This window comes from Stegodyphus dumicola, chromosome 7, assembly GCF_044657685.1.
Source record: "Stegodyphus dumicola isolate Sdum_Otavi_A_Nest chromosome 7, ASM4465768v1".
Classification (NCBI taxonomy): domain Eukaryota; kingdom Metazoa; phylum Arthropoda; class Arachnida; order Araneae; family Eresidae; genus Stegodyphus; species Stegodyphus dumicola.
The window spans coordinates 128,325,732-128,348,159 of NC_140774.1; the positions used below are offsets into that span (position 1 = coordinate 128,325,732).

At 32.7% G+C, this 22,428-nt stretch overlaps 1 protein-coding gene across 1 annotated transcript in view; it reads left to right on the forward strand.

Annotated features, from left to right (window-relative positions):
- Positions 1–222: 222 nt before the first annotated feature.
- The window catches only part of LOC118206073 (short transient receptor potential channel 4-like), a 46,897-nt gene continuing 24,691 nt past the window's right edge, over positions 223–22,428 (forward strand). The window contains exons 1-6 of the mRNA XM_085821429.1: positions 223–540; positions 4,787–4,980; positions 7,872–8,032; positions 12,442–12,629; positions 14,002–14,178; positions 16,617–16,914. Coding sequence (XP_085677555.1) covers positions 223–540; positions 4,787–4,980; positions 7,872–8,032; positions 12,442–12,629; positions 14,002–14,178; positions 16,617–16,914 — 1,336 coding nt within the window. The remainder of the gene's footprint in view (positions 541–4,786; positions 4,981–7,871; positions 8,033–12,441; positions 12,630–14,001; positions 14,179–16,616; positions 16,915–22,428) is intronic.

The window sequence follows — 22,428 nt, forward strand, 5'->3', positions numbered from 1 at the left end:
ATAAAAATGTACACCTCAGTCCGTCTAATTGATTCCATTTAATTTTAGAAAATTAAAACTGTAACATGAATATTTCGAATTTGTCATATTTAAGCAGAGGTGAATATGATTTTACTACGTACTAATAAAAAGGACTATCATTTCTCTTCTATTAAATTTTTTTTTTTTTTTTTTTTTTCAGACGGAAAAGCATATTTTCAACAGCATTTTTATACTTGATCCATGTCATCTGAAAATCTTATCCCGAAATCTACCCAAGTGGGATCAAATCCATCATCAGCGCCTCCTCCGTTTTCAGGGCAACCGCCTCCACCGCCACCATCCGGAGCGCCTCGAAATGCTCCCGGCGCTGGAGATACATTAACACGGAAAGATTCTAAAGTGAAAATATCTAAGTCACGTGAGCGTGCTCCTTCCCAGTTTGCGGTACTTGAGGAAAGGAGGGGAAGTTTACCCCTTGCCCACCTGGAGAAAGAAGAAGAAGAGTTCTTCGAGCTTATTGAAAAAGGAGATTATCACGGTGTAGAAAAATTTTTAAAGGTACTTTTCTAATTCCATATTAAACATGTATTTATAAAGTTGGAACTTATTTAAAGAGTCTTTCATTATTCAATCATTCCCAAATCGTTTTGAGAGATTTGTGCACTCAGACGCGGAGAGGCCCTAAGCAATTAAAAGATTTTGCCCCCCCCTCAAAACTTTACAATATAATACCCGCATTTTGCGGATTTCTTATTTCTCAGTCCCTGTTTAACAGCACCAAATCTTCCATGGTAAAAAGAGCAATGAGAATTTTTGGTTGTGCCTCCTTCCCTTTAATTCCAAGGTTATCTTTTTGTGGTGCCCTCTATCCTTGAGGTTTCAAACACGTGCTTATTTTTTAATGATTAATCCAGCTGTCTATGCATTTTGTCCATACAAATACCTAGCCTTTACTATTGTAAAAGTTTGTTGTAGACATATAATTCCAAGTCAAAAAATATTTAAATAAAAAAAATATTAATGTTTTGGCAATTTTAATATTTAAAAATCAATTTTGTAAAAATTACGAAATTTTTCACGGTATTCCAAACTCTATAATTAAAATCTAGTGAAAGTTTACATTAATTTAAAAAATTTAAACACAAAAATCTGACTTTCGTACACAAAAATTGACCGAGCCGTTTTATTTTAAAATTTGGGGTGTTAGCTATCCATCTTTTTCGATTTTCGCTGAGGAACCTGTTTACATGTAAATTAGAATAATATGAGTTTAATCCCACCAGTAGGGTCAATTATTGATGCTCTTTTGTGGTTTACCGTTCTTTAATTAATAATTTTGTTAGATCTGGAAGCCAAAAGTGATTTTCCACACCTAACCTATAAATTTTTAAACGGTAAGCATGCCTTAATAATACTGCATGACATGCAGTTTCATTACTTTAGGATCTAATAAATGTATTGTTTAGTCATACAAAAAAATCTGGAATCATAAAAAAAATGGAAATCCATATGATTTCCTCGTACGGAATATTAAATTATATGCTTTTTTCTTACATTTCATTTAAAATTAATTGAATTAAATCTACTTCGTCGATAGCGCATAAACCACAATAGAAAAATGCACTATATTTGTTTACCATAGCGACACTCTGGCGTTAGGTTCACTTAACAGCGTTAATTCCACTCATTTTATAACTAAGAAGGCACAAAAGTTATATCATCTGAAGAATTATTTAATCGTTGCCACACGTTCTATTCAAATACTACAATAAATATAAAACGATGTATAAAATGAATTAAACAAACAAACAAAAAAAGGAAACAGTTTTTGCAGAGACGATTCACTATTTCTCATTCAATTAATTCAGTTTTCACTTCATGACAAGGCAAAAATACATAAAAAACTCAAAATATCTATATTAATAATTGTAGAATAGACGTAAATCTTAAACATTTATGTCCTGGAATAGATCCCAGGAATGGATTAAGCATGATTTAATTCGTAATAATAAAAGAAGGCGTTATCTTTATTGTTGCGAAGCTTAGTTTTCTAGATTGGCAACAAATCCACTATTCTGTTAAATTTCAAATGTAAACAAATATTATGTAAAAAATAATTAGGCTTAGCCGCACTTAAAAAAACTTTTAAATTGTTGATAATTCTACAAATATTACATGCAGATTTACTAAAGGCATAAAAACCTTAATCGGAAGATAAGAACAACATAAGTCAATCATTTTTAAAGCAAAAAATGCACAACTTACGAACCTGTAAGAATAAAGAAACTACTGAGGTAACTGAGCCGAGTAACAGAGTGGATATACTTATATATATATATATATATATATATATATATATACATATATTTATATACGTTAGGTGCGGCCGATTGCAACCAAAAAATAGGAGGTGCACATCTACATGTTATAGCAGTCCTATATAACAAAATTTCAAATTTCTGAAGCTACTCGTTTTAGAGTTATACGAGATACATACATACATACGTACGTACGTATGCACAGACGCCACGAAAAATTCTTTTTAGAATTCATTTTAAATCAGTTTTAGAATTTTTTTGGAGGGAAAAGCGTCTTTAATTCTGTCCTTACGTATAGATGACACGCAAAAACATCGTTAAATTGCATTTAAGCGGTAAAAATGGATAATTTCTTTTAAATATGATATCCGAAATGTTTCGCGATTACAAGACTTTCTTTTTATTTCGTACAAGGAAGTATAAAAGGTCACTAAAGCAGAAAATCTTCTATTTTTAATTTATGCAAACTATGCCATGAGTTGACTCTGGGTTGGTACTGAAGTCAGAACCCAGCCTCAGTTGTTATCTTTCTTTCCATAGTTTGTCACTGTAAGAGTGGCAACCATCTGATCTTTGTTGTAGTTTGTTGTAGTAGTTCTACGGATTTTGAAAATAAATATGACGCTTTGGAATTTTATATGTAAAGTTATTTTATTTTAAGTTTATTAGGAGAAAGGAGAACGGGTAGTTCTTGCAAATCTCGAACAGTTAGTGTTTTCTACAACACGAACTCTAGAAGATTTTGTGAATAAGATTATCTTTTTGGAAAAATTCGTATTGACCTACAGAGTTGATACAGTTGCATCCAGAGACTAATTTATTATTATTATTAATGCTTTATGTAGTCATTTGTTATTTCAGTCTCCAGTTTTGATTTATTGTTATTGTATTAATTACTGTTTCGTCTTTTGGTAAAAGTTTACAATTGGGTGCCCCTTGTTTATTGGCAATTCTTTTTTTGACGCCAAGATCGGTGCCAGGAAGGCACAATTTCAAGATGGCCGCTACACAAAACCAAAATAAAAAGTCAAAAGAATTGCAGAAGATCTGTGTCCATGTACACATCGATCTGTTTTTACTTAAAAAAAACATCCTAGAATTGCACAAACTAGGCATTGTGCACAGCCTTAAATATGTCCATGTACACATCAATCTATTTTCATTTAAATAAAATCGAGAAGCTAAAATAAAGTTAAAACTATCGTGGTAACCAGAAGTGAGGTTTTACAGGCAAAATTTTTAAAAAATTGTCGCCAATAGAAGGGGCACCCAATTCTACACTAGAGCCCGTCTTTTTATACTTCTATTTTTACATTTTTTCATGCTCCAATATCATGCATCTTTGATGCATGCAGGCCAATGATGTATAATCAAGTGCCTTTGCAATAAAAAATATTTCATATTTAGTTACGTATAAATTTAAGTATTTCCTTCTTTAATTTGTGTGCGTCCCCTGAACGAGATTTGAAGCTTTGAAATTAAGTATTTCGGTGAATTTTTGTCTAACCGAAATCAAACGTTTTGTGTTTTATTTTTACTTTCTTGTACGAAGTAAAGAAAGTATTGTAATCACTAGAACCTTCGGGTATCATATTTCAACGGAAATATCCACTATGACCGTGCCCGAATAATACATTTGGATGAATTTTTTTGGCGTGACGTAATCTGTATGTGCGGACAGAATAAAAGATTCTTTTTCCGAAAACAGATCGTAAAATGTATTTAACAAATTCAAAAGAGAGATTTCGTGACATCTGTACGTACGTATGTATATAAGCCTGTATCTCCCATAACTAAAAAATGATTAGCCAATTTTGAACTTTTGTGTATGGGAGTGCTGTAACATCTAGTTGTGCACCTCCCTCTTTTATTGCAATCGACAGCACCAAAAGTATATATACCTCTTACAAGGCCTTTGTTTTCGCAGTCGTTGCTCGTAGGGTATGTACTACTTTCCAATTACAAATACAGTTGCTAAATTATTCTACGTAATCGAATAAGTGTACAGTATATTTTATACAGGTATATATGTAATTTTAAAATGGCATTTCGCGAAAAATATTTATATGAAACGATTTCAAGTTAAATCAGTTTTATTTTTTATGCCATTTAGTATTCTGTACTTCTTAATATACTGCTTTAAAAATTCGGAATAATGCTATAAAATAGTACACACATATACACATATACAGTGCGTACATACATAAATTTCTGAATCTGGTCCCGATTACAGAGTTTCTAGATTTTTTTAGGGAAAAGAAACCAATGTGTGAGATTCATAGATAGCGGAAGGTTCAAAAAAGCATTATTTCAAAATTTCTAAGCATTCTTCCAAAGTTTTCTTCCAAAACTGCTAAGACAATATTTTATTTTGTAATAAAATATTTTATTTCATATTCTTTTCCCGGTTTGCACCAATTTAAATATAAGAATGTGAATAAAAGTAAAGTGCTAACACACACACAAAAAAAAAAAATCCTTTTCAGGATCATCCAAATCTAAACATAAATTGTATCAACTACAAAGGTGTCAGTGCTCTGCACATTGCTATCAAGAAAGAAAACGAGAGACTGGTCAAACTTTTGTTCAGCCGACACGACCTAGATTTCAGGGATGCTGCCTTGCACGCTGTAGCAACTGGAAACACGGAACTGACAAAAACGATTCTTGATGCCATACAGTAAGTGCCAATGATATGATAAGTTTGTTTTCCCCCTTTTAATTGCAATATCAAGCTTTGTAATGCGCTTTTATAACTTTCTAGCAGATTATGTGTAAAGGCACAATCAAGAAATTATGTTTTAATACATATTTTATGGATTGCCATCTTAAAGGACTAATGGCGTTTGATGGATAAATAATATCTAGGTCAGTTCCAGATATATAATCACTTTTAAAGAGAAACTTTGAAATACTATTTAATTATACTATTTAATTTATACTATTTAATTTCAAAATTTGGCTCAGAAAGTACATGAAATCGAATCTGGAATACACAAAATATGTGTGTCCCAGATATCATTTAAAACTCTATGTCATAAATGGTAAATGACCAATCTTATCATTATTAGTTACCATCAGGTAGTATTTCCAAGAGTCGTTATTTTATGTCGATGTATTTTCTATATTCTAAATAAAAACTGTTAATTGACAGACTTTTCTTTTTCAGATTTTTTTTATTTCAGACCTTCAGCTTATTTAATCTTAAATATTATTCAGCTCATTTATATTCTACCTCTGCATATGCTACTGTAGTCGCCATTTACTCGTAATTGCACCTTGTCATTGCATGACAGAGCTAGCTCTTAAGTTTCTTCTAAACCCTTGTGAAACTACTCATCTCTTGATAGTTCCAGTTATAAATTACGCAATAAATTTCCATTTTTAACAATACTGCAAGATTAAACGTAAAATAATAAAATATCACTACAAGCAACTTCATCTCGTTAAAAAGAAAAATGATAGACTTAAATATTTAAAACTTAATAGAAACTTCCTAGACGCAGAAATTAACTAAGCGTGACAATTCTTGTATTCACCTAGCTGCTAAATAGTATTTATTAATGAATGTTAAGTAGCTGCTTAAATGCAGGAGAACAACTGTACAGTAAAATGCTGTTTAGTCCTGGCTGTTTTGACACCAAGATCTCTAAGCTCTTACCCTTTATGTTGAGGTCTTTACGGAGGGGTGGGGATTTTGTAAAAATAACAAATCAAAGCCTGAAAAAAAAAAAAAAAAAAAAAAAAAAAAAAAAAAACTGCAAAATTATGTAATAAAGAACTATAATTTATTTTAAATCTCAGCTCGTGTTCTATTAACTAAAAAACATAGAAACTGTTAAAGCGTTTTTTAAACTGTTAAAACTTTTTTTTAAATTTATTTTGTATTTTTTATTTAAGTAATCTAAGTACAAACTTCCTTATCTTACTCAAACATTGACCTTTGAATTGCTCGGCTGAATTGACAGCTTATCCCAAATCACTATGTTGACTACCAGTAATAGAAACTAGCTCATATATTAAAGACAATCTTAATTTTTAATCAAGTCAAGTCAAACATTCTCGAGTTATCTTTATTATTAGACCAAAAGGACAATTTTCCAAGGAGGGCTATACATTTCGCTTACTGCTTCACTATAAATGAGGAATAACTTTTTAAATTGTTGGTAAATTTAAAAACGTATTGCACGAAACGTAAAAAAACGCAAGCCACTTTGGGCATAATTCAGATTTTTTTTATTTATTTCTATTTAATTCTTTTCTGGAACGAGCAGATGTAACCGGAAAAACGGCATGAGTAGAAAGACAACTAATCCCCTAATGAATAAAATTAAAACTAGTTCACGGTTTTAGTTTAGGATTTATCCCGGCACCGTCCACAGCGATCGAGATTCTAAATTTTAGATCTGCCTATAAAAAATTTTAAGTGTCTAAATGATGCAATCAGTTTGTTTCTAATTTCCTTATTTGCTGTAAAAATCATACAGACATGAGCCTATTCAAAGAAAACTCTCTAAAATGAGTAGTAAGGAGTTCTATTGGCTTATTAAATAACCATGAAACTGCAAAATTTCTATAAACAAATATTTGAATGCTTCCATCTTCTATTCCATTTTCCTACATAATAATCTTTTCTTTTCTTTTCGCATGTATGTGTTATTTAATAAGCTAATTTTAGAAATAATGTTAAATAAAAATCTCGAGTGCTTCCCAGCAAATTTAAATTTTTGCTGGTACAATAAACTTTATAGATTTTACCGTACATTATGAAACTGCTTCTTTAAACACTGAAGCTTATGATTTACAATAAGAGAAATATATTTTTTAAGTTTTAGTAGCTCATAAAAGCAAAATCTGAAATGACTTAAAGGCAGAAAGGATCATTGACTAATTCGCCTGATAATTTTTTATTTATGATTTCATGCTTTTAAAGTAATTTTATATTTTTAAAACGTTTAATCTAAATAGAAAATATCCACTTCAAAATGTTGTTTTTCAGAAAAACAAAAACAAAAATTTGTTGCCATTGTACTTTTTTTTTCCTGGAAGTTTTACTAATCATAAATACCTTTCATTATGTGCTAAACTATTAAGACATTTGCGACGTGTCACTAGAAGACATATTCCTGACCTAACCACGACACTCACATATATATTTTGCTTAATCACTAGGATTCCAAAATTTGATTCTTAAATGGCGAACCAAATGATATATCCTATAACTCAAAGTGCAATGAAAATAATATGATGCGAAAGTTGCTCCATCCATCTATTGTGAAAAGTATACATTTTTAAGTTAGAAATAGCAACAACTTCTTACAATACAAAGAGGGCACAGTTTTCTTCCTAATGCTAATACTCATACGAAGTCTTCGAATCTTATATAAATAACTTAATTAATTACAATAAATATAAATAAATTAATTAAAATATTAATTAATTAATTAAAATAAATATAAAATAGCATAATAATAATATATGTTTACCGGCACTTACAGTAAAAACAAAATGTTGTACAGCAGATTCATGACGTCTAATCTTGACTAACCTGAAAATTATTTTCTCATGTAGCGCAGTTTATCCTGGAAGCGAATTTTATGGTTACAAAGAAAGTCCCGATTACTCTCCGGATATTACACCGCTAATTTTGGCTGCTCATTGTGGAGACTACCAAATGGTGCGCATGCTGATCGAGAGAGGCCACACTATCGAAAAACCGCACGCCCCAACTTGTAAGAGAAATATAATTCATAAATAATTAAAACTAAATATTATATTCCTAAAATACAACAGGTTAAAAAACGCTTGATGACCTTATTTTTTTTCTTTCTTTAGTTACAATTTTGGTTTTTTTAGACAATATTGTCCCTGATTTCATTCAACGTACTCTCCAACTTTTAGTGTGAAGGCAAAAAATATCCCATTTCAGTGCAAAAATTTTTAAAGCCAGAATATATTTATAGACACTATATGCATTGGATTTAAATCAGAAAAATGTTTCTTTGATTGTCAGGATAAATTTCAAGGTTGTTCTTTAAAAAGTTATATATTTACAAAACCAGAGGCCAAAGACAAAAATTTTATCGAGGCCTCTTCTGTAATTTTTTTCACCATAGCAGATGTCTTAGAATTTAAAATATATACACAATTTTACATACTTAAAAAATAGGTTAAATACTACAGCAGGGTTCAAAGGTCCTCTTGAAAATGGAGGCTTAGCACAAGTGCCCTCTCTTTTCTGGCGGAAATCGAATTTTGATCGTAGATTGAAAATTATTCCATTTAAAGTTTAAAACGCAATGGTGTTTTCTCTTCCTTACAACTTTTTATTTAAGAAAGGGAGATTTCTAGAGTATTTATTAAGTTCTTTTCTGAGCAAAGAAAATAATATTGAAAATCAAATAAATGAGCTTTCTACTCGCAAAGAAGAACATGGATGTCATTTATTTCTTCAGACAGTACAAATCTTTTGTTCGTTACATAATGGACACAATCATTATCAAGACCAAGAGTAGATTTGGCATCGCGATAGTTTTCTGGCCCTGCAGACTTTTCACTATATCAGTTCAGCGCTCATCGTTCCAAGAACTTGATTAAGTATGCTTTTTATAAAGGCGGATTACTTGGACAACGAACTTGGAATGTGGTTGCACCAATGGATTCTGCTTCGATTCACTGACAAACGATGAGCGTGCAAAGTGTGAGGCTATCGCTTTTGTAAAAATGTGACCAATGTTAACTGTGTTTCTGCCCGTCTCAATGTTTACTTGATGATTTATACATTGTCTCTTGTAGCAGATTTTGTTTGAAGTCAATAACAAGACACATTTTCAACATCCAACTCATATTGTTTCTTTTCAATGAGTTGTTTTTCATTTCCAGCTGTTAGACTGTCTGAGGCAGTTAAAGGCTTTTTTTTTTTTTTTCTTTTGTAAAGCATTTGAAAGCTAAACTTTAATGTCAAGAACTAAATAATTTTTAGAATTTATTGCTTTGTTTAATTAGAATACATAAAATAATCATTTAACCACTATATTTATTAACTTAGTAAAATTATCCAAAGAAGACTGGCTTAGATTCGTTTAAAATTTATGCTGTTTTGAAAAAAGAAAAAAAAGAAAAAAAAAAAATGCTAATATCAACATATAATAAAAGAAAGAGTCTGTCTGTGTGGTGTGCGTGCCTGTCTTTCGTTCGTGTTGCGCGTAAGCGAACAGACCCAGGGCTACGAAATTCGGTACATAGATGCATCTAGACAAGAGCCAGTGCACCTCGAAGCGTTTTTTTTAAATTCAAATCAGATTTTTTTTAATTTTATCTTTTTTAATGAAATCGCATCATGTTGAATAGTTTCATTCTTTTAGAAATATGGTTTTGGCAACAGTTTTTCATTCAATGCTTTGTATACGGGACTGCTGACTGTTGAAAATATGAGATAAAATGCTGCTTATCTTCTTTTGATTTTGGGACACGCAACACGCACATCGCAATTTTATTCTGACGCGCATGTGTCTCGCGGGGCACAACAAAAAGAACTTCCTTTCCCCTCTCTTTCTCTCTCTCTCTCTCTTTAGCTAATGGCAAAGAGGTTTGTATATTTTAATTTATGTCATCCAAAAAGCACAATTTTGATTGGTTCTTGTTTTCTGATGATAGTTTCATTCTTTTAGAAATAAGGTTTTGGCAACAGTTTTTCATTCATTGCTTTGGATACTGGACTGCTGACTATTTTCTCTTGAAAATATGAGATTTATTGTAATGTTTTCATATTATGTTTTAATTATATATAATTTTAATTATATAAAAAGTTTTGCATGATTTTTTTAGGAAACAAAGTTCTTAATACTGTCAAATTACATTTGAATTCTTAAGATTTTGCAATGGAAAGTTGGTTAATTTATTTATTAGGATAATTAATATTTGTATAAAGGGTTATTGCTTATTTCCATTGTATTTTTTTTATATGTAGTACATTTGTATTGAAATTTTTGGATTTTTTTTAATAAAGTTGTTCTGCAGAGTAAAATTCTGTGCCGTTTTTAAATTTAATGTTTGATGAAAACATTAACCTCTTTAGGCATTTTTCCGGTGCATTTAAAAGTCAGACGAAGGCTGGCCGCATAGCAGCTAGTGTTTATATAGGCGTATTTTAATCATTAAAATAAAATAAAAGTTCACTGAAAACTATTTTGGTTCACACAAAACTATTTTGGAGCATTTTTATAAGAAACGTTTTAAGTTATGCAGTTTCTTAAAAGTGGTAAATGGCTATCTGAATTATTACCAAATTTTCTGATGCATGCTATGCGATAAACATAGGAAATAACAAAAATAATAAAAAAAGTGGGGGAAAATAAGGCTATTTCACAAATAACTTAAGGCTTTTTTCGAGACTTATGAGGTCATATACGTATAGACAAAGTCTTAGTCACTCTCAATCATTCATTCTTTGTTAATAAACGAGCAGTAACAATTTCTTGCTCTTTCTTATATGATGTTTTTGAAATTTGACGGTGCAATATTGAGTAAAAATTTGCAATAATAATATAACATTCCAATGGCCTTGACGTCTTTTCAGCATTTCCTTAATTATCTTGATAAAAGTAGTATAAAATCTTGGTACATTAGGTTGTCATATCTACTTGTTGAACTTTCACTGTGACAGCTGAAATAAGTGCAGGGGACCAGACAGTAGAAGGGTTAAAAGAACCCTTTATTAAGCTCTTTAATATTCATAATGCGTCGACTTCACGCTAACAAACGACGCCTCGCTCGGGCCCTAACTCAACTAACAAGAACTTAAACATAAAATTCAAAGATATTAACAAACAGTAGTATTTCCTCCAGGGCTCAGATAATCCTGTTGCTTAAATCGAAGTCTAGTGGCAGCAAAGTAATAGCAATTACGCCAATTTAACAAGCAATACATTTACATTGATTGTGCTGGTGAGTAGGGAGGCTACGCACCAGCACAATCAATGTAAGTGATTTCAAAGTTTCTGTCATGTAACACTTTACATATTATCATTTCCATCGAGACTGGTGTATCACATCCATGCGGCCTTAATACGAAACGACTGTTTTAAAATCCTTTCGATTATCACATGGTCTATCATTTTCCACTTTCATGATCTCTAACATCCTGTGATCTAATGCCGGTGGATTTCTGAAATGTGTTAAGTAGATGTTAGATTTCAGATAAAAAATCCGAGAATTATTCAGTCTCTGAATAATTTCTGTATACTGAATGACTTAAGAGAAGACATCATGAATGAAGTACAGAGTATCTCAGATGATATGTCTGCCTCTGGTATCTCCGTCATTAGCCTCATGCATTTTGCCTTTGATAACTCAAGTAGATGCATGGAACTTTCGCAAGACTCTGTTTAATTAAAATTCTAGTATTTTTATTAAGATATGGTTACGTTAATTATAACTGTGATATATGTTCTACCTCTGTTTTCGTTTATCTGAAGCATATGCTATTCTGATTCATTTTACAAAAGTTGCAACGCATTTCTGGCTTTCCAGACTCTAAGTCGCCATCAGTTAGTCAAGTTAAATTATAACCACAGTCTACTTTCGCTCTTAAAATATGCGTAGAGCGGTTTCTATCCCGGGAACAAGTGTGTATATCAAAATACCGACCCAGTTCTCCTGATCGATACCCTTGTAACCACCTTCTCATGCGCAACTAAAACTGCATTTCGAGAGAATTTTTTTTTTTTTTTTTTTTTTTTTTTAGATACTAAAGAGGCCTAAAGAACTGCAGTACATCTATTCTTACAACATACCCCAAACACACTAAAATAAATCATTCCTTTCCTTATTTGATTGCGCAACTCCTTGCATCAAAGAAGGAAAGCTTTCTTTTTTTTTCCCCGAACAATATGCATCAACGTAATACGTACGATTTTCTTTTTTAATTTGTAAAAAGTTCTTATTATTTAATCGTTGCATGAGGTATGGGCAATATTGCGAAAAGCATCCTTATATTTTAGAGTAATATTGTAGTTCTCCTTTTAACTACACATATTGCTAATTCTTTATTATTATAATTTATTTCTATATAACATCAGATAAGTAATGATAATTATATATCTGTATACTGAATGATTAATCAGATGTATTTAAATTGCAGGTTATTGTTTGACATGTAAGCAGCAGATCGTTGAAGCTGGATCCTCTATTTCTAGGATTCGTCTAAATGCCTATAAAGCCGTATGCAATCCTTCTTATATCTGTCAAGTCACTAATGACCCTGTCTATTATGGGTTTGCATTGGATAAAGAATTGAAAGAATGTGCTCTCATGGATAAAGAATTTAGAGTAAGTGTACACGGGTAATGTCTGTTTACAGCTGCTACTTATACTAGATGTAGTATGTGGACATGTTACTTTTTCGAAGTATGAATACGGTTCACAGTTAGTTAGTTGGCTTCCTGTGGAAGAATTACAAGTGCAAAGACACACTTATTTCCTTAGTCCCTATCTTGCTCTTTCCCATTGTCTGCCCTGTAGCGAATGTTTCCTGTACTCACACAGTACTATTATTATGTTAATTTAAGTGATTTGTTGGGCTTACTTGTAGCTTATGAGGCTAAAACTCATCTACGAGCCAGAATACCTTTTCGATTACTAATTATTAATCAACATAATCTGAACTCAACTAATAGTTATGGTAATATATAGAAAGAAAGCACTTTTTAAAGAAAGCACTTTTTTTTAGAAAGCATACTAATCCTAGCCTTAACCCTCTGCACATTACCTGTCTTTAACAAGTTATAGTTTCATTGTACCACGTTTTCATTGGTTGTTTCATTGTTTCGAGCTTCTCACTGTTTTCGTGCTTCTCATTGTTTCACTGTTCATAGTTAATTTCTTCAAAGGGTGAGTTTAAAACTCATTATGTGGATTATGTGTTAGGTAAATAGTAACGATTAATTTGCCAAAAGTACGTTGATCCAACCGAATCAATAATTACTTGTGCCTTAATTTGCTTATGCTCTTGTTTTTCTTCAATAGGCGGTTTTAGGAAGGATAAAAGATAAAGAAGATAATTAAATTTTAAATTAAAACTATTTTAATTACTCACTTAACAAACAAACTACTTTATGCAGCACATTTTCATCAGTTGAATACATTTAAACATTGAAAATCCAGCTGCTATTTTATATTTACCAAAATTACATTAATTCCAAAATATTCCGAATGAAATATACCACTGAAATGTATGTATATTGTTGAACCTTTTATTTAAAAATTGGATCCTTTTTTAGAACTTGAAACTGATAAACAAGTGAAAACGTTTTATAGGTATGTACAAACATAGGTATGTACAAACCAATAATCTTATAGGTTTTAGATACTTTTTACCAGTAGCTAGATATATCAAAGACTTCATTCCTTAAATCTGTTAAGAATTTATTTTTCTCCTGATGTTATGGAGTAAGTGTTGTAAATGTGTCAAATATTAATGAAATTTGAATTGCGGAAGACTTCTTGTAATTGGTTTTCTTTCTCGTAAAATCTCCACTGCATTTGAGAATTAACGTAGCACAAAACTGCTATAAAAATGAATGACGGTAGTTCTGCGTGAAGTTATGCTGATGAAATCGCATAATAAAAGCGGTAGCTCTTTATTTAATTTTATTGGTACAATTAGTATATTCATTCATTTGCTTTGGCGTCTTTCTTATAGGCTGAATATACAGAATTGGGTGAACAAGTTCGAGGTTTTACAGTTAGCTTATTGTCGGAATGTCGCAACACGACTGAAATAGAAATGCTACTGAAGTTACCATGGGGATATACCGGGACACATATGAAAGTAGAATTTCCAAGATTGCAAGTGGCGTTGGATTACAATCAGAAAGAAGTAAGCAGTTATTGCATTATGATACTCTCTTATTTTTCTAATATTTCTTTCGAAAAAGATTTGTTGAAATTAGGAATAAACATATTGCAAATCATTTTAAGTTATATCTTGATTCCAGTACCTTATGCATTAAAGAATAATAAGAATAAGAATTCTTTCTTCTTTTATGGTGTTAAGAATTCTTTAAATTTTACTGCAACTGTGTGTAGAAATAAAGTGTATTTTTCAACAGAAGTATACAATTTCAACTTTAAAATCAGGCAGCATTTCAATATTTTAATTTTACAGAAAGTTCTATGCATTTTAAGGGTATATATATATATATATATATATATATATATATATATATTTTTTTAAAGAAGAAAGACCTATGCTAAATTTCATCGAAATGCATAATACAATTTTGCATTCTATAGAATCAACACCAAAGTAAGACTCATTTTTCTAATATGAAAGCACATATGTCTAATATTAAATAAGGGGAAAACAAAATTAAAACTTTCACATTGCCTGAATTTTCATCAAAACGTTTCTTCGTGCACTTGTGAATTACACATTTCTTATCTAAACTAAATAATTCTTTTAGTACTTATTCGTTTAACTTTTATTAGTTCAGTTCATTTATGACATGAAATAATAGCAAATGTGAATTTTATTTATAATCGAATGAAGGAAATTAAAGGGAATTCTAGCCGTAAAGTTCACTTTAATTTTGACAATTTTGAGAAACTTCAGTTACAGATCGAATTCGGAATTTCTCGATTTTCCGACTGAACTGAATGCTTCTACTGAGTTAAAAGTCCCTTCTTTATGTATTATTCTATGTATTATAATAGAACCCAGATATTCTCTCACTTTTTTGAGTTACAAAAAAGTTGTATATAATGCTATTGGAATTTCATTAATACAGAACGAGCAGTATCAATTATTCCGTTTCCATACCTTCTCACCTTTGTTCAATCGATGTCCTGTAGCTCTCGTGTCGTATCGGGTCTTCATCTTCTCCGTCGCTAAGCTGACTCGCTCTTGTGCAAAACTGTGTTCTTTGAAATCTTGCTTGAAAATCTTAAATGTACTCAGGCGATAAAGCAGTATCCGGAGGGCGGCCAAACAACAGATCACAAGGCAGACGAAAGGTCACGACGGAAAAGCATCTGGGATGGAGAATTGCCAGTGGTCTCGGGAACAGCACTGCGATAGGCGTGAGCACAGAGTTAAGTTTTGGTCGCAGTCCTGTTGGTTTCAGAAAAGGTGAAAGGTTATTAAAGATGGTTCGATTAAACTTACCATATAAAGGTGTCGCTGCGGATATAAAGGCGTCGCTTGGTTTTGTCTATGCCGAATAGTTTACACAGTTCTTTAATTACAGCCGAGATGAAATTTCTTCCTTTATCGGAATGTAATTGTAAATGCACTCCAAACCTGGAAATCCAATGCTGTATCATTACCTCTGCAACCGTGACAGCCTCTTAATCAGAGACAGGATACGCTTCAGGCCATTTAGCAAAGTAATCATTATCAATGACGATGTATGCTCATAGCAGAAATTCCAGGATGTCAAAGGCCGATGCGTTCAAAAGGCGCTCCTGTATTGTTATGTTGCGGCTTCCCTCGGTATGCATTTAAAATAGCCTTAGCGATGCATTTAAAATATGCGCAATAACCCAAGCACCATTATAGTTACAGAGTTAATCTTTGATAAGCCGAAACTAAACAGAGCAGAAGAAAATTCGATTAATCAAAAATTAAACTCATCGAATAAAGTTAGAATTAATTCATATATTTTTCCACCATACGGGTTAAAATTAGAATTGAACATTCGAGCATTCTTATTATAATAAAAGTACAGTGGTCTGTCTTGGTATACGCCATTAATTCGTTCCAGACTTTTGGACACATACGAAACGAATTTTTTCAGTAGGAAATATAAGGAAAATTATTAATCAGGTCTTATAAAAAAATCTATTATTATAAGCAGTATCTTTTTCGCCTCCAAGGTAATTCAAATATTTTTCTTTGTTGCTTGATGCTTCTCTCATTATTAACGAATCTTAAAACTCATTCTTATCATTCTTATTTAATTTCGAAAAACCTTAGTTAAAAAAACACAAAATCGCTTAAAAATTCAGAGCGGGTTGTTCACTAAATAGTAACAGCAGGCATACTGACGCTCATGGGCAGTTGTAGCATTATCTCAAAAGAGGTGAATGAGATCAGTATGTGCAGCCGTGTCTCATCGAATTCAAGTCGTATTGCAAACAACTATCATATATCAAACAAAAATTTTCGCGTACAAATAGGATGTATATACCAAGTTGGACGTATATTAAAAAAGACGTATACCAAAGTACCACTGTAATTATAAAATTTAATTCGCATTATTTCTTCCAACACTGACCAATTTTATTGCAGATTTCAACGAATTAATTTTGTTTCAGTTTGTTGCCCATTCTATGGTGCAGCAAGTGCTGACCACATACTGGCTAGGAGAGTTTCGATCTTGGCCTAGGTTGCATTTCCCCCGCAAAGTGTTGCATGTGGTAGTGAGGATCCTCTTGTTGCCTTTCATATGCTTTTGTCTCATCTTCATTCCTCAGCTAAGACCTGTTAAGAAGCTCAAGGCACCTATTAATCGATATTTACTAAGTTTGGCGTCTTTCTTGATATTTACTATGTCTGTCTTCTTATTAAATCATTTGGATACGGGGAACTTCAAGAGAGGACCTCCACATACAGGTAAGAAGGTTTAACATAGATGTGATAATAATTAACTGAAAGTAATTAGAAAGTTTTAAGCTTGATCAAAATTGTACCTTAAATAAAAGTATTTCTAAGATTATGTGAATAGAAAATTTTTTTAAAAAATCATCAAATAATAAGAAAAAGTGATAATTTAGATTTTTAAATGTCTTGAAAATCTATCCAACAAGAAACTGAAAAACAGAACACGGAAAATGGATAGAGCTACGGTTTTTATAATCATATGGGAAGGAAAACAATTCCAGAATAAAAACGATGTGGCCATTTGCATGCAACTTATATGAGATCACGAGTTAAATCAGTTTTGTTCTGTAACAGGTTTACTCACCCTTTCTACAACATATGCCTTCAATCCTGCTGACATATGATCATACAGATGTCAAATATTGTTTTACAAAATGTGAATTCTTTCTGAATTTAAAATCGTAATTGTCTTCCAAGCTAACTCCCACATATTCAACTAATTCAGTTGTGATAAAGGTACAGGCCAGTATAGTTCACGAACTTAAGTACGGTGCTCAGCATGCGTGGTCTGTAGGAAGGCCTAGATTCCTAAAAATATCTACTTCCTTCTTAACGCTGAAATGGCAATTATCAGGGGCGTAGCTAGAGTTTCCAGCGTCCGGGGACAACTGAAGAATTTGCGCCCCTTTCTGTGTGCAAAGAATGGAAAACATTTCATTAAAAAATTTCGTAGCATCAATTTGGCGCCCCTTGGATGCTGCGCCCGGGGACAGATGTCCCCCCTTGCCCCACCCTAGCTACGCCACTGGCAATTATGCGGACCTAACGATAGTACTGGTGTGCGAAATAACCTTCAAACTGAATAAAAAAATACTAAATTTGACAGTGACTTGTAATTTAAATGTAGGGACTTTGATATAATCTTTCTTTCTTTATATTAATCTTTGATATAATATAGTCCTATATCGCATGATGATAATGGAAGCAAAATCTGACTGTTCTTCGCTGAGCATTTAAATGAGCATCACATCAAATATATTCGAATGCTGTTTGTTGAACATTGCAATAGATGTTTTCCCTGTTTTTCCTTCAAGTGAAGTTATTTACGACATCACAGCAACTGGATGACAGTTACAGAGGTGCTGATAACGGCAGCATTCCTATTGGCACATATGATCTCGAACTTGTTTCCAGAAGAGATTTCCGACCATTCTACTGCTGATTTCAAGAATTATAGCTGTTCTAATTTGTGATTTCATGACCATTTTGTTGGTTAAATGTGTACGCAAATCGCTGCGTTCATCCGTTCACGCTTTTGCTCAGAACTGATTCTTTTGATTATTACTGCATTCTAAATCCAAAGTCAACATTGGAAACCTTCTGTCTCATCCGGTTGGCGATTTGACGGCAAGATATCCGTTTTATGTAAAGGCTAACGGTTCTCAAATAGCGTGTCGTGGAATTGTTTTTTTATTATTTGAGTATGTATGTTTAACTATTCAGGAAAAGAAAAACCTACTGCACGTTTGAAAAAAAAAAAAAAAAAATTCAATGCAAGCTGTCTTGAGATAAGTTGTACTAGAGTATCACCGCCTGCAGTAAGGCTTAGTTTACTTCTTTTACGTGCCAATCAAATAGTCGTCTGGTGCAAATATACAGTTTTCCTTCTGACGATAAATCAAACGATTCTATAGTGAAATCAAAATTTTAGGTGATATCAATACTCCGCAGTCAAAAGTAAAATTTGTATTTCCGTTATGTCATACTTACACGAACTATTATTTTTTGCAATAGAAATTAAATCTAAGTTAAAAAAACACAGTAGTGCATTCTGAACATAAATTTTCTTATTAGTTTTACAAACTCAAGGTCATGTGTAAGTTTAGGCAAAACCTCGAGCAAACCAAGTATAGGCTAGTAGTAAAACAATATTCATAATAATAACCCAAATCACCTTGCACAAAATTATAAATATCTAGTTAAGAACCTATAATGCCTATAACGCGACTTTCTCAACTACCGATATTTAGGTATATGATGTGCACCTCCAAAAGTAAGAATAAATTTCTGTATGATAGCCGCCTGAAAAGAAAAAATATTAAAGAATTAAAATATTGCTAAATAAATGGAATTGCTAATATTTTTTTCATCCTTAAATGGCATATATGACTTAGTGCTCATTTTGTATGTCGTCTCTTGATTCGTAGATTTTTGCATGTTGCTTATTAAATACTCCAAAGTATATCTACTATTCTAACTATTGCCACAGTAAGATTGTGTGCTTATTAAACACTCTAAAGTATGATAAAGTATGATAAAGTATGATATCTACTATTCTAACTATTGCCCCAGTAGACTTTTGAATCGGAAATATATTCATTCTTGGTATGCTTTAGTTTTCAGTTTCGGTTATATACAGGGTGCAGAAGACTAAAGGTCGCGTCTTTAAGTGGTGACTGAAAATGGCAAAAGTAATACAGCATGTGGTTAAATGTGAATGCGGAAAAACGGTAACACGAAAAATGAAAAGTGGTTTTAGTTACTATATAGGTTTTCGCTATGTAATTAATTTGAATTATTAATTCCTATGAAGAGAACAAGGCAAGTTATCGACGTAAATAACAACTGAGACCTAAGATGGCGTAAACAATCTTTTTGTTTAAGCTAAACAAATGCACAACTTGTGATTAAAATTAAAATTTTTGCAACTTGCAAGATATCAGTTAACAGAGAAATGGACTTAAAATTTAAATTTAATAGATGTTGGAAGTTGCAATGCAAACATCCTAATAAGCGTTGTTTCAAACTACTAAATGCTCGATTGACTTCGGCTAGCAAAATGGCTAACACTGGATAAATAATTAGCACAGCTGGGCGACAGAACAAAACCAAAGTGAACGTCGCTGCTAAAAGCTCTTTGTCTAAACTTTCAATAACTCTGTTTTAAACACTCGTATCTCATTTGCTTTCCGTTGACAATTAACGAAGAGAAGTGACAGTACAGTTCCATAGTATAAGAAAATGGGTTAATTAACATAAAAATTAATACCGGATAATTACAAGGAATATTTTTTTTATTTTTACAAGAATTATTCAAATAAATGATCACCAACTGGAAGATACCCAGCATGTCACGTATTTTTACAGCAGCGACACTAATTCTGGGAACAAGGTCTTCAAAAGAATCGGTTTGCATCTTGTAAATGAGATTGGCTGCCATTGTGATGCATGTATTACAGTTGCAGGTCGTCCATTTGAATAATCCTGATGCAATATCAAACTCTGTTTCTTGTAAATAAATATACGAGATTAAATCGACTTCTCGTTTAACAAGTTTTTCGTATTTATTCTGCTATCGTGCTAACATTTCAGATTCTATCAAGTAAAAATTATTTCTTTTACCATGCTCTATCTCCTCTAACGGTTGTGAATATCAGTACTGTTCCATTCTGTATAAGGAAAACTTTACATGAAATAAATTTCGAATTCTAACAAATAGTTGAATATAAATTACAGACTACGATGATATAGCAAAATCAATCAATTTAAGGTGTTATTATCGAAATCGTCAGTACTCTTTTAAATAAAGAATGACGTTAATTATTTTAAATAAAGAATGACGTTTATTAAAGCTTGTGTTTTTGTCAGTTTACATTCGTGAGTTAACTTAAGAGAATTTGCACATTATATCACATTTCTGAAAAGCTAATGCATAGGTTTTAACAAAATTTGGTGTGCATACACATTTATAACAGAAGAAGAAATGTACCATTCCAAAGTCATTGTGTGTACACAGGATTAACAGTAAAGCTCATAGTGCACGAAATTCCAAAATTCATGTTGTGATATCGAACTAAAAATTAGTCTTAATATTAGTCTTTCGTCTAACAGCCCAGATAGGTCAGTGTAAAGGCAGTTCAAAAGCCCCTGTGGCTGTCGATCTTCCTCCTGCAGCAAGGCAATTTTCAACGCCGAGATGGTTCCCGGAGGGGGATGGAGAGACGAAATCGCCCTCCCAAGAGATTGCCAGACATGATCTACAAAATCAGGACATCTGGCTGGTCTATCCATGCAGCGAATATCTTCACTTTCCAGGTAATATTCGACCAGTCGGGCTCTATGTGGACGAGCGTTGTCATCCACTGACAGGAACCCAGGACCATCTTCAACCCTGAAAAGTTGAGCTTAGAGCACTAATATCTTCTCTCTATACGTCATAATAGTCAGGGAACTTTGATAACACATGCAAAGGTATGTGGCCGTCCAACATAATGCCTGCCAAACCATTACACCTCCGCCACCGTAATCATCCTTTTTCCTGATGAGGGAGGAATGGTATATCGTGTTCCAGCCTTTTTCCATATACAGGTACGCTGAGATGACTGAACCTCAACCCACCTGTAAAATGCACGGTGCTCCACTAAAGTCTGGTTCAAGGTATGTTGTCTGCACCGTGTAAACGTGCTCTCCTGCGTGCTGCAGTGAGCGGAATGCAAACAGCTGGTCTTCTGGAATACAGCTCTATCACACGAAGCATTCGGACAATTGTAGACTCTGAAACTCAGTTTTAGTGGCAACATGGAGCTCACGTGAGAGTTGTGAAGCTGTAGTATTCCTGTTTCCCCACGCAGAAAGTGCCAAACAATGATCCTTATTCTTTGTTGTGGATCCTGGCCGACCTTGTCTAATCTTCTTGTTATGTATCCAGTGTCCTGAAACTGTTTCCACAAATTGCAAATGAAGCTGGGCGTTACATTGAGCTCTGTAGCCACCTGCGCTTGTGACTGACCTGCCTTCAAAGCTACTGATAATTCTCCATCTCATTCCATCGTTCATACGTTCGTAGTTACTCGTTTTACCTGATACTTTACAAAATTCACTCAATTCTTGCAAGAAACACGGCGAATGTCATAAAGTAGTACGAGCACACAAATCGCCGAAAACCCTTCGAGCCTTTCACCCCTTTCACAAGGCATAATACGCAAATTCTCTTAATTTTGCCCACAAGTGTATTAGCCAAAATATACTGTGAAAATAGTTTACTAATAGGTGAGCAGTTTAAATTCTGAATAAAGATGTCAGTTCGCATGTCATGGAACGGGCTGATTGGCCGAGATTTGTCGTTGTTTCCCCCACGTGTGATATGAATAAAAATTAGTTTTCCTAAAAAATTCTCTACAAGGGCATTTCACCTCTTAGACGGATAGCTGTAGTGTGTTTTGTCATAATCCAATTAACAGCAAAAGTGAACAAGCATATCTGAACTACAGAATGAACTAAATGCATGAGATATTTATGGTTTCCTTATTTGTTACGTAAATACGGAAACATGAGTTTTAACAAGGAGTTCCAATGTTTGTTAAACAAGAAAGTCTACAAAAGTAGCTCTTCCTTGAGCAAGTGGCACTACTGTGCTTTAACAAAATAGCTCATAATAACTAAGCAGTCTATTCTTTTACCGTCAAAAGAAAACAACTTTATTAAAAAATCAATAAATTATATAGCTGAAAGTTCAGTTTACAATCC